This window comes from Cyprinodon tularosa, unplaced genomic scaffold (genome assembly GCF_016077235.1).
Source record: "Cyprinodon tularosa strain WSP-4 unplaced genomic scaffold, ASM1607723v1 ctg1074, whole genome shotgun sequence".
NCBI classification, from domain to species: domain Eukaryota; kingdom Metazoa; phylum Chordata; class Actinopteri; order Cyprinodontiformes; family Cyprinodontidae; genus Cyprinodon; species Cyprinodon tularosa.
The window spans coordinates 91,977-105,362 of NW_024037865.1; the positions used below are offsets into that span (position 1 = coordinate 91,977).

At 37.8% G+C, this 13,386-nt stretch overlaps 1 protein-coding gene across 1 annotated transcript; it reads right to left on the bottom strand.

Annotated features, from left to right (window-relative positions):
* Positions 1–4,977: 4,977 nt before the first annotated feature.
* On the bottom strand, positions 4,978–12,832 carry LOC119786683 (gastrula zinc finger protein XlCGF57.1-like). The gene is made up of 2 exons (XM_038290158.1): positions 12,649–12,832; positions 4,978–7,699 (listed from the first exon to the last, which is right to left on the bottom strand). Exons 1-2 carry the CDS (start codon positions 12,710–12,712, stop codon positions 6,345–6,347), a joined length of 1,419 nt encoding a protein of 472 aa, XP_038146086.1. The 5' UTR covers positions 12,713–12,832; the 3' UTR covers positions 4,978–6,344.
* Positions 12,833–13,386: the final 554 nt, after the last annotated feature.

The following is a 13,386-nucleotide window of genomic DNA, read 5'->3' on the forward strand; positions in this document are numbered from 1 at the left end:
TGATTTGAAAATGGCTGCAGTGGTGTAAATATATAATATTTGGGAAATGTGTATCCGTGTTGTACTTTATGTGGTTGTATTGTATGTTATTTATGGTTAAATGTCTTTGCAAGGTGCCATATTGTGGTACATTTTGTAAGACTACCCTTTCAAGTGTACAGTTACACTTGACAATCACACCACCACCACCGTGTCTGGCTGTCAGTATGATGGTCTGAGCTGATCTCACAGCAGCTGTAGCCATGTTGTCTGGTCTGAATGAGCCACATCTTCTCTCTGCTTTGCTCTGTTTCTAGACTCTCAACAACAACACCCTCAACAGAATTCCTTATAAGGAAAACAGGAAGTTTGACATTTGGGGAAGCAGCTGTTGGTCAGCTGGTCATGTAACCAACAGGAAGTCCCTGTCTCCTCAGTATCCTCAGGCTGCTAACACTGTGGCTATGTCTAAACATCTGCCTTATCCCCTATTTAGAGCACTATATAGGGGTGCATCATGGGGTTTGTTTTGGGGGGTGAAAAAGAACAAAAATGGTGCAGGCACCATGTGGGGATTCAGAGTCACGTGACCAACTGTGTAAGAAAAGGAGTGATCATCTCTCCGAACTGACAGTTTCGGACAGTCACTCAGTTTCTTTGTGACTGGCCAATCACAAAGCATGAGCCACTAGACATTCAGTTTTAAAAAAGGTTTAGAAATCAGAAAATAGCATATTTGCTGTTTTATGAGCCCTAATGCAAGCCAGGTTAAAATCCCTAGAATGAAACGACAGGTTTTCTTCCTTTTATACTAATGTTAAAGGCTCTGTGTCTGCACCCTGATGCTCTATCTCTTGGGTTCATTTCCCAGAAAAGAGATCACTCGGGATAAACTCTTTAAATAACATTTCATAACATATGTATTAAATAGCCAGGAGACATGACAACGGATTTTGATAGAAATTGTCATCCTACTCAGATCAGAGAAATTGCTTAGGGTTACAGAATGGCAGCTGTTCTCCTCTGGGCTCACCTCTCTGAGGACGGGCGGCTCATGGCTCTCTGCTGAGGTACGGTCCAGTCAGCAGCCCAGCAGTCGTCATTTACTACCCCCCCACCCCCAAAAAATAGCTTAGCAACAAAATAATACTTAAAGCTTGCGGTTGTGATGGCCTTACGGTCAGAACAGCCCCTCGTAGACAAAAACAATACATCGGATCCTTGGGAAGTGTGAAAAATGTCCCCTTTCTCCGTGCAGCCTGGATCACTGCATTTACGTCTGTGGTTCTGGTTAATTTTCAATAGAGAAACTGTGTGCTTTGTAATTTTTGTAGAAGTAAACCCAGCTGGAGGCTAAATGGCTAAACTGGTGTCTTACATCTTCCTCTATTCATGTTCCTGGGCCATTGAACCAGGGGGCTGGTCTGAATGTCAATTTCCGGGCGTGACAAAAGTACAGACCAGAATCCAATAAGGCAACATTCCTGAATTGACGTCGACTCTGGGCTTCATTTGGATTTGCTTGTTTAAGTTTAGAACTGAGATTTGCAGAGAAAGGAGGTGTCGATGGGGTTTGAACTTCTCTGTACGTCCATTTCCCCCACTAAACTATCATTATTCATCTATGATAATGGAAACTCGGTTTTGCATTCTATGACCCCTTTAACAGTGGCTGACAGTACAAATTTACACTTCTTTATTTTCTCTGGAATGGATTTCTATTTAGGTAGCTAATGGATTTCTAATTTTGTTGTATTCTCCTTTCTGCTTGCCATTATCTTAAACTGTATGAGAGTAGTTTCAAAGCTTTTCCCACTGTATCATAATACTGGTGGTTTGTAAAAAGCAGCTTCTTTTGTATCTCAAGGATTTATTTCCTCGATTTTATTCCCTCTGTTGTTTTGTCTAAATTTTTAGGTCACAGAAAAGGAAATTTTGTGTGGTTTGGTGTTTTCTGGCAAAGGCACACCTCTGTCTTGGGGGGAGGCGTTGTAGAGCAAAGTCAGCTGCAGAACAAAACTGCCATCTTCCAAACCCACTGGACATGTTAGATTTAGAGCATGGACATTGAGTCTCTATGTCCAAAATTCTTATCATTATTTATGGTACAAGATAAGGTATGCAAGATTCCAGGGTGAAAGTCATGCATGGCAGTCAAATGAATAACCTTGTTACCAAGTAGATAGGAAGCATGGTAACATAGAGGCATAGTGACAGGAACCAACACTGCCACATAGTTAGACCATTCACTCCTCTAGTTGCTTGGTTGTAGGGGCACTGGACACACCTAGTTATTTCAACTGAAACATTTGTCATCAGGAGCAAATAGCCAAAACCAACTCTGTCCAAACTAGGGCTGCAACTAAAGATTATTTTAAAAATCGATGAATTGGTTGATTATTTTTTCGATTAATCGGACAAAAAATATTTTTTATATTAACCTCTTTATTCCAAAATAAACATTTTTGACAGAACAAACAGACACACAAGTACAGGTTGCTCATTAACTGTACTGGTGCAATATGAAAAATAAATGTTTGTGATAAAACTACGCAAACTTACATGAGAAATGTAGCTTTACATCCACAAAATATAGGCTACTTTGTTTCATAAAGCACAAAAAAAGACATTTTTGTTTTTAAAAGCCCCTAAGGGGTTCAAACAATAGGCCCCCCCATTTCAACAAATGAGTTTTTTAGACTAGAAGAGTTCTGCCTTTTAAGACAGGAAAGTATAGCAGTTAAAGTTGCTACTTGAGAAAATACTGAACCATAGAGATAAAAATGGCCCTGTGATTCAAATTATAAATTGTATTTGGAATAAAAATGAGGGGTGGTAAAAAACACATCCTCCAAAGACAGATATTTACATGGGAATGTGGCATATAATTAATTGACATATTACTGATCTAGCTGGATTTTATTCTGCTTTACTTCCATAAATTGCAGGATCTTCTTTACTTTATCTTTGCCAGAAGATTTAAACTTTAAAAGCCTTGCCCTCATAATTTGCAAGTTAATTTATTTATAAAGAAAATATAAACGCTGCTTAAAGGAATAGTACACCCAAAACATGATTAGCCTTCATTTTCTACTCACCCCCATGCTGAACAAAACTCTGGAGTACTTTTTTGATATCTCAAATGCATCTGGAGATCTGGGAGGCTTCTTGCTGTCTGCTGACATTCAAATAATGGAGGTCTATGGCGCCCGAGACAGAAAGGTCCATAAAAGTCCATCAAAACGTGTCAATATTCCTCCATACTGCTCGTCCAATGTAATCCAAGTGTCCTGAGTGGGTAGCGTCCATAATTTACTCGAAACGAAATCATTTAGAACGTTTTAGAGCCTAAACAGTAGTGTATAGGATTTCCTAATAGCGCCCCCATGCGCGCTCACGATTCTACGGAAGCCGGCAGACCAAACCAGCGCATTCAGCTCGGCAAAGAACTCATGCTCTTCCTCAACACTGAAGTCCTCAGACATTTTTCTTTCGTTGTTTCTTTCTTTGCACAGGTACACAGCACATTTCTTCTTCTACGCTTGCATTATCGGCAGAGCAGACGCTGAATGCGTACTTTCTTCCGGTTTGGTCTGCCGGCTTCCGTAGAATCGTGAGCGCGCATGGGGGCGCTATTACACTGCAAAAAATATAAATCTCAATAAGTTATTTTTTCTTAAAATAAGTGTGTTTTTCCTTGATTTGAGGAGATAAGTAAGACACTTTGCCAATGGAACAAGACAATTTCCTTTTAAAATAAGAAAAAACTATTTTATCGTCTTATTTCAAGTAAATATTATCTAACTATCTTATTTTAAGAGAGAAAATACTCATTCCATTGGCAAATCATCTTATTTACCTGCTCAAATTAAGGCTAAATATACTTAATTTAAGCCATTTTTTACTTATTTCTGGATTGTTTTTGCAGTGTAGGAAATCCTATACACTACTGTTTATGCTCTAAAAACATTCTAAATGACTTCGTTTCGAGTAAATTCTGGATGCTACCCACTCAGGACACTTGGATTACATTGGACGAGCAGTATGGAGGAATATTGACACGTTTTTGTGGACTTTTGTGGACCTTTCTGTCTCGGGCGCCATAGACCTCCATTATTTGAATGTCAGCAGACAGCAAGAAGCCTCCCAGATCTCCAGATGCATTTGAGATATCAAAAAAGTACTCCAGAGTTTTGTTCAGCATGGGGGTGAGTAGAAAATGAAGGCTAATCATGTTTTGGGTGTACTATTCCTTTAAGCTAATTCAAATGAAATGAAAAGTAAAATAAGTAGCAAACCTTATCACTGTCTGTAACCTACTAACAAGGTAAGGAAAGCATCAGATGAGCTACCTGAGAAACTGACGTTACGTTTCCCCACTTTAGAATGAAACAAACATGGCCGCTCCCCCTGCTGATCAGCTCTCTTCACTGCCATTGAAGGCTCCAACGTGTTTTCTTTTCAGGTGCTGCATCATAACAGTGGTGCTTCCGTTTCGTGCCATGTTCATTTGTTTTTACAAAAGTTGCATGTTACGACTTTTTTCGCTTTACAAAGTGCAGGCTGTCTGCGAATTGAGATGCAGCTTGAGTTTGCAGTATCGGTCATTAGAACAGTTGACGTTACTGCCTTTTGAAAACAGCCTTTGCTCTCCTGCGGCGCTGGCTCGCTCTGCCGGATTTTTTTTCTTCTTCTCGCGTTTCAATCAAGTGGCAGTAATGACGACGGCGGCGGATGATGCATTAATCGCGCGACACAACTAATCGATGATGAAATTCGTTGCCAACGCTTTTAAAAGTCGATTTTTATCGATTTTATCGATTCGCTGTTGCAGCCCTAGTCCAAACTACATTCCTACAAGATTTCCTGATCTAACTTCTCCGGTCATCCAGACAGAAGGGGAATGCCAATAAACAAATGATATTTGGTTTTCTGAAAATATCAGAGAAAACATGGAAAAATATTTTGTAATTTTATGAAACCATATAAAGACACTCATTTTTACAATCCATGAGGTTTTTATTTCTGCTCGTTCATCAATTTAGAAGTTATTACAATAATTTAAAACATCCACAACACAATATAATCCATAAAATCAGTTGTATAAAATAGGTGATAGTTACTTTCAATCATAGCAGGTAAATAGAACATCTACAGAATCAAGAACAAAACTATTAGAATTAGTTCAAAGGAAAATTATACTTTAAAAAATCTTTGAAAAGCAGAAACTTCACACTTCTAGATAAGTTTCATATTTCTTCAATACATTATTAAGACAAAGGCTTTTTACCAAGTTAAAGCAGGTTCAAACTGATCAGAAAAAATAACATATAACATAACATAACAATAGCAGGGCTGATTAATGCATTGCTAATGAAAGCCAACAAGACACTGAATTAGCTAAACTCTGATCATTTACAGCTAACCTCTTAGAAAATAATCCAAAAACATCAGCTAAACTGAGTAAAGCACATTAATTGGTTCGTACCATTGCCTTTATTTTCATCTGAGGATATTTTCATCTATTTTAAAGTCTGTTTCTGGAATATATCCAACATATAGCTTATCATTCAGCTAAAAGTTTCTTAAAAATAAAAATTATGAGTTTTTTTTCTGAATAAATTCATTCAGAAAAAGTTGTGCCACACCATACCAAAATGGCACAGTAGGGGTTGGTATGGATGTTTTTCAATTCAAACATCTAGAACTTCTCAAGTGCTTGTTTTATGGACAGCAAACTTGCTTAATTTGTAACCAGGATGTTAGCATTGCTCTTTATTCCCTTAATTACAGAAAATGATTAAATTGTGAATGTAAACATTTTTTTTTGGTTAGCACAATTCTTTTTTGGCCCTTTAAATCTAATTTACTCAGGCCCAAAATAATTAACTTTCAAATTTTCACATCCAGATATTCACCCAGGACCTGAATATTAACCAGGTTTAATTTAATTCAATTCAATTCAGTTTATTTATATAGCACTAATTCACAACACAAGTCATCTCAAGGCACTTTACAGTTCACCAGATCATACACTTAATACAATATACAATATAAAACTTTATCTGTTCCAGTTTCTATGTAAACAGAGCTGTTAATTAATGGCTTTCTCAAAACTTAGCTGAAAAAGGACCATTAACCCGTGAGTTTCTCATGTAATGAGGTGAAGGAGTTTCTAGACGGACATTTTATCACCAGTCAAACATGGAAAACACCTCTAATGTTCATACCAGTGGTGTCTAACTGCTGCAACTTATGTGAAACAAATGTAAAAAAAAAAAAAAAATCATTCCACATCCTGCATGAATAAATGTCATCTCAATATTCAAATTACCTTCTCGTTTAGAACCTTTTTCACAAATCATTTAAGAGAGTAGCTTCTGACCTGTGTGATTTCTCACGTGTTTAGTCAAATTACTTTTAAGAGTAAAATTCTTGTTACAAATGGTACAAGAAAAAGGCTTCTCACCTGTGTGAGTTCTGATGTGTTTATCAAGATCACACTTCGAGCGTAAGCTTTTCCCACAGTAAAGACATAAAAAGGGAGTCTCACCTGTGTGAATTCTCATGTGAGTAGTCAAATTACTTTTTTCAGTAAAGTTCTTGTTACAAATTGTACAGGAAAAAGGTTTCTCGCCTGTGTGAATTCTGATGTGTGTATCAAGATTATATTTCTGAGTGAAGGTTTTCCCACAGGACGAACATTCAAAAGGCCTCTCACCGGTGTGAATTCTCATGTGCTTAGTCAAACTACTTTTCTCAGTAAAGTTCTTGTTACAGGTGGTACAGCAAAAAGGCTTCTCACCTGTGTGAATTCTGGTGTGTTTATCAAGATTATTTTTTTTAATGAAGCTTTTTCCACAGGACAGACATTCAAAAGGCTTCTCACCTGTGTGAATTCTAATGTGATTATTAAGATCAGACTTAAAGGTGAAGCTTTTTCCACAGGACAGACATTCAAAAGGCTTCTCACCAGAGTGAATTCTCATGTGTTTAGTCAAACCATTTTTTTCAGTAAAATCTTTGTTACAAATGGTACAGGAAAAAGGTTTTTCACCTGTGTGAGTTTTGATGTGATTATTAAGATCAAACCTAAAGGTGAAGCTTTTTCCACAGGAAAGACATTGAAAAGGCTTCTCACCGGAGTAAATTCTCATGTGTTTAGCCAAACTACTTTTATCAGTAAAATTCTTGTTACAAATTGTACAGAAAAAAGGCTTCTCACCTGTGTGAGTTCTGATGTGTTTATCAAGACTAGATTTCATTGTAAACATTTTTCCACAGGACAGACATTCAAAAGGCTTCTCACCAGAGTGAATTTTTATGTGTTGGGTCAAATTACTCTTTTCGGTAAAATTCTTGTTACAAATGGTGCAGGAAAATGGCTTCTCACCTGTGTGAATTCTGATGTGGTTATTAAGTTTAGATTTCTGAGTGAACGTTTTTCCACAAGACAGACATTCATAAATCTTCTGACCTGTGTGAGTGTGAACAATGAAATGTTCTTTTTTTAGAAAGTTTTCTCCCCATGTTAAGCATAGGGAAGGTTGCTCTCCTGAATCTTCAGTCTCTTGCTTCACAACAGGGTGGTCATCATGCTCACTTTTGGGGAGCTCCATGGTTTCCTCTTCTTTCCAGGGATGTTCTGGGTTTTGCTGCTCTTCTTTTATCTGCAAAGCTTCTGGTTCCTCCTCTTTTCCAACATAATCCTGCAGGCGGTCTGGAAAGACAAACACAGCAGAAAGACTTTCAATTGGTGGGTAAATAAAGAACACCTCACTTCAATCATCCTTGTGTCGATCCACATCTCCAAGCATGCACCGCAGCTCTGACATCACAATCACAGGTTTGGACCTTTTCTTTTATCTTTAAACCTTTAGATTATGTCTAAAAAGAACATGTTTTTTTTCTTCATTTTTTCCAGTACACAAACCCAATTTTAGTTTTCCAAATAGTTTAATTATTTAGTTAGCTTGGTTTCTGTAGCTATTTGTTAGCCTAATATTAGAGTGAACATAAATAATTTTATCCGAGGTGACAGACGATCATGTGAGGCGACCACTAAGGAGCGTTTTACATGATTAATATGATTTCCACAATTTATTTGTGTATACATCAGTGTTGTTTTTCTGACTCAGACATACTTTAATAATCCCAGAGGGAAATTACTTTTGTTACACGCTCCAGATATACAAACATATACACATATATATACACACACATATATATATATATATATATATATATATATATATATACACACATATATATATATATATATATATATATATATATATATATATAAAGCAAGAAACTACTGTTTTGTGCGATGAAAATAACATTTGAAGAGCAAAAAGCTTTTATTTTCTGTTATAGATAAGCTAGAGGTACTAAATAATTAGTTTTTAATAGCTGTATCCGCCACAAGATAATGCAAAGATTATATTAAATATGAACTTATCAGTATTGGAAACGGTAATGAAAAGCAGAAAATTACTGGTTGTTGGGATCGATTGAAATTGTTAATATCGTGCATTACTAATTCAGATTATAAACTTTCTCTGACTCCAGCTCCTTAGACACAATGGGCCGGATCTATCAAAGGTTTGCGTGTATTAAAACGTGAGCTATTTCACTGCGCACGCTAAAAAATGTACAAACTGATCTATCAACAGCGTGCTAAAAGGATTTGGTCTTTAAAACGTGCTAAATAGCGCCTCTTATCCATTTAGTACTTTTTCTGCTATGAATATGCAATATGGGGCGTTTACACGCTAAAGTGCGTCTTGTGGGAGGAGAACATGTAAATATATTAATTTAGCACTCGCAAAGTGATTTATCAAACCTGAAAGCAATTTTGCTAACGGTATCTGACTCTATATTTAACACGTTTCAAAAGAAGGTGCAAATGGTCTGTATGCGTAATTGCGCACACATGGCAGCGGTTATTGTCGCAAGAAGGAGACATGGAAATAAAGCAAGGAGACGCAGAGAACGCATTTTTTCACTCCGTGTGAATATTTTTGCAATGAACGAGGAAACGATCATCAAAACATATCGTTTATCCAGCATTGCCATTTTGGAGCTGTTGGGGGAACTCCGAATGGATTTGGAGCCAGCCACAAGGAGGATCCACGCAATACCAGATATCACAAAACTCCTTGCAACATTGCACTTTTTTGCATCTGGGTCATTGCAGCGTGCGGTTGCAGCGAGAGCTGGGATCTCCCTATCTCGTTTTTTCAGAAGTGCTGTCCGACGGGGTCGGGGTTCTCCCCCTGCGCCTGTGGAGCAACGTGCCAAATGCTGCGGGGATCTCATCCACAGTCACAGGTTTTTTGTTGTTTTTTTACTGCAGCACATACCACCTTGAGGAATAAAGGTTGCCAATTTATATATATATATATATATATATATATATATATATATTTACTTATTTATTTTTTTTGTTGGGGGTCACTGTAAGATTTAAATTTCTTAATGCACTAGTTTGTACAGACTACAAACTACTTTGCCGCAAACCACAAAACGCGCAAAACCATCTTTTAAATAGGGCGTCTCCAACAGTTTTGCACCTTCCACCAGTTACGCAATCACTCTTGTTAAATCACCCACAAACCATGGTTCAGCCCCTCGCGCAAAATTCCAGTTTGCGAGCGCAAATTACTGCACGCAAAATTGGATCTTGATAAATCCGGCCCAATAAGTAGAGAAAGATTTAAAAGGATGGTAAAGGGAAAGAATGTACTTCTTAACACACAATATGGGGAATGCAAAACATCTTAAAAACAAGGTAAACGAATGAGTATTTTACATCACATTATTCTCCAGAATTTATGTTGACTGAGTCATTTTACGGTCTTCTGGTAGTTTGCCCGAGACAAGTAGAGCATAGGAACTAAATGCTGCCTCTCCAAGTTTTGTTCTAGTTCTGGGTGCATAGAGTAGGCTGTAACTAGAAGACCTGAGTGATCTGGGAGGTTGATATACTGATACCATATACAGGTAAAAGCCAGTAAATTAGAATATTTTGAAAAACTTGATTTATTTCAGTAATTGCATTCAAAAGGTGTAACTTGTACATTATATGTATTCATTGCACACAGACTGACGCATTCAAATGTTTATTTCATTTAATTTTGATGATTTGAAGTGGCAACAAATGAAAATCCAAAATTCCGTGTCACAAAATTAATCAAAATGATTGATTACTTTTTCAAGTCATTCATTTGATTCAGCTGTGTTGAAGCAGGGATGCATCTAAAATCTGTAGGACAGTAGATCTTGAGGACCAGGGTTGGAGACCACTGTAGGCTTTGCTTTGTACAGGCGGTCTGGAGCGCAGTGGAGCGGAGCGCTGACGCAGTGTGAGGGATTTCGGTGTTAGCATGACATGTTGGTCATGTTGCTGTTAGCATAAACAAAACGTGTTGCACAATGCTTGCACACTGTAGCACTTTTATTAACAACTTTCTTTCTGTCGTCATCGTAGTTCACTCTAAATGCAAAGTGGTCCCATAGAGCAGACCTATAAAGTGCTGCTGGCGCGTCTTCCAACGCCTGTTCATTCCCACTCGCCATACCCACACAATTCTCCACAACAACTGATTTTTTTCCCTGCTACACCCAGCTACACGGCTTCGCTTCCTCTTCTTCTTGTTTACTACTGGTGGTTGGCTTTGGTCGCAGTACCGCCACCTTCTGCTCTGGAGTGTAATCGCTTCCCCTATGAGAAAAAGGAGCAGCGCATGAACCGAACAAAACACACGCGAACCGAACCGAGACAGCCGAACCGAACGGACGGTTTTCAAAAACCGCTCTATCCCTAATATATATATATATATATATATATATATATATATATATATATATATATATATATATATCATATATCAGAGTCACAAATTCAGCTTTACAAGTTACGCCTTCATTTTCACACAAATGTCACACTGGTAAAAATGATCTGTGACTTGTGGGTAGTACCCTTGAATGGACAGCAGGCGGCATGCTGCTCGGTTAGTCTGTACCAACCGGAAATGCATACAGGTCCTTCTCAAAATATTAGTATACTGTAATAAAGTTCATTATTTTCCATAATTTAATGATGAAACTTGAAAATTCATATATTTTAGATTCATTGCACAATAACTGGAATATTTCAGGTCTTTTATTGTCTTAATACGGAGGATTTTGGCATACAGCTCATCCCAAAATCATTTGAAAGCTGCATAAAAAAAATTTGTATACACTCTACGTATACAAATGAGAACAAAGTTGTCTAAGTCTAAGTGCACAGTCGGTTTATTATACATTGTGAGAGCTTACTGTGAGTTTTTATACAAAAAAAAAGTCACTTAAAAACACACTGGTACTCAGTAGAATTCCCTGGCAATGAAGCTGCCACAGGATGCCATGGTAGACACAGTAAGTAGCTATGATAACTTTATTATTGACAAACCTGCCATGAACAGTCATTATTGTCCTTCAAGTCCTCCAAAAAAATGTTTTTTAAAAACAAAAGTTAAAAGTTCAGCTTGAGAGTCTTCCTCGTACTTTCTCTCCAAAATCTGCATGGCCTGAAGGGTTTCATTTTGATCTCTACTGACCAAATTAAATACTTTGGGAAATGTAACTCTACCCTCAAAAGTCATTTTGTTGGCACCAATCTGCTAGCCTGACGTAGTCCGACTCAATTCTGGTCAGAATATGAGTCTGATACTCTGCACTCAATTGGATAGACCTACAATCAATAAGAGCAACGGAGTGCATGACGTATGTTGAGCGAGGCATAGTTGTTGTCCACAAAAATCAAAGCGTGCAGTTGCACGCCTAGAATAAGAAGATGAGCCTTGATCGCGTTTCTCTGTTCCTCTTTTAAAATTAATTTGCTGTCGATATCTTCTAGAACAGGCCTAATAGCAGAATCTACACACCTCAACTCTCCAGCGGCAGCCATTGTTGTTGTCTCCCATGCGCGCTTTGGTCATGTTGTTGATTACGTTACTGTTGATCATCTGTCCATCATCATATAAAGCCCGCCCTGACAATTTGATTGGCCTGCCAAATATTGTGCGAGCATACTCGCGCTACTACTGAGCAATGCCAGACCGAACTTCCCGACCTCAAACGTTGTGGGCGGGACTAAGTTCGAAATGGGACCCAGGCTACCAATCTGCTGCAGCGTGGCCGTTTTTCAAAATAGCCATAAAAAGACTGCATGGCTGTCTGGCACCTGCTTCTCGACCGTTGCAGAACACCTGGCAGATTTAATCTTTAAATCTTGCATTAGGGCCAGATTTAAAGATTAGGGTTTTTCCACAGGACAGACATTCAAAAGGTTTCTCACTTGTGTGGGTTCTCATTTGCGCATGAAGTTTGTATTTCTTAATAAAGCTTTTTCCACAGGACAGACAAAAGGCTTCCCACCAGTATGATCTCTTGTTTGTTTAGTCAAATTACTTTCTACAGTTAACCTTTTGTTACAGGAAAATGGTTTCTCACCTGTATAAAGTCTGATGTAGGTAACAAGATTTGATTTCTAAAAGAAGCTTTTTCCACAGGACAGACTTTCATTAAACTTCTCACCTGAGTGAGTGTTCTAGAGATCCATTAAATTTTCTTTTTTTGGAAAACTTTATGCACATGTCAAACATGTGAAATGTTCCTCACCTGTATCTTCAGTCTCCTGCTTCAAAACAAGCTGTTCTTCGTGCTCACTAATGAGGACCTCCATGGTTTCCTCTTTTGTCCAGGGATCTTCTGGTTTTTGCTGCTCTTCTTTTATCTGCAGAGGTTCTGGTTCCTCTTGGTCCGAACAGGAATTCGTCTCCTGTCCACAGAGCTGCTGGTCAGAGAAATCCTCCTCTTTTAAGCCTTCTGGAAAGATAAACATAGCAGAAAGACTTTCTATTGTAGGTAAAAGAAACAACATTTCACGTTAATCAATCTGCTGTTGATCTAACTACATATAAACAGACGGGAACTTAATCTCCCAGCATGCACTGCAGCTTTGATATTACAATCACAGGTTTGGACTTCCACTTTTTTTTTCTTTAAACCTTTAGATTATGTCACAACAGAAAATGTTTTCCTTTTATTTTTCCAGTACGCAAACCCAATATTAGTTTTCCAAACAATTTAATGATTGATGTTTTACTGCCATCTGACGTGTTAAAACATAATGTGCGAAGACCATCTAGCCTTGATTTCCATTTAGAGAACCAGTTTAAAATAACTAAACACACTTCAATATCTGTCTTAACCTATTTGACATGAATTCCATCTTGTTTTACATTCACAAAATAAGTAACTATACGTCTATTTACATCATAACATACAAATAACATACAAAGGCTAACAAAGAACCCAAACGACTGCCCATTCATAAGGAGCGGACAAGTTCGTCCA

Coding starts and splice junctions, on each gene's coding strand:
- LOC119786683 (XM_038290158.1), bottom strand. CDS start 12,712: ATGGAGGTCCTCATTAGTGAGCACGAAGAACAGCTTGTTTTGAAGCAG. Junction 7,700..12,648: donor GCAGGAGACTGAAGATACAG/GTGAGGAACATT, acceptor TTGTCTTTCCAG/ACCGCCTGCAGGATTATGTT.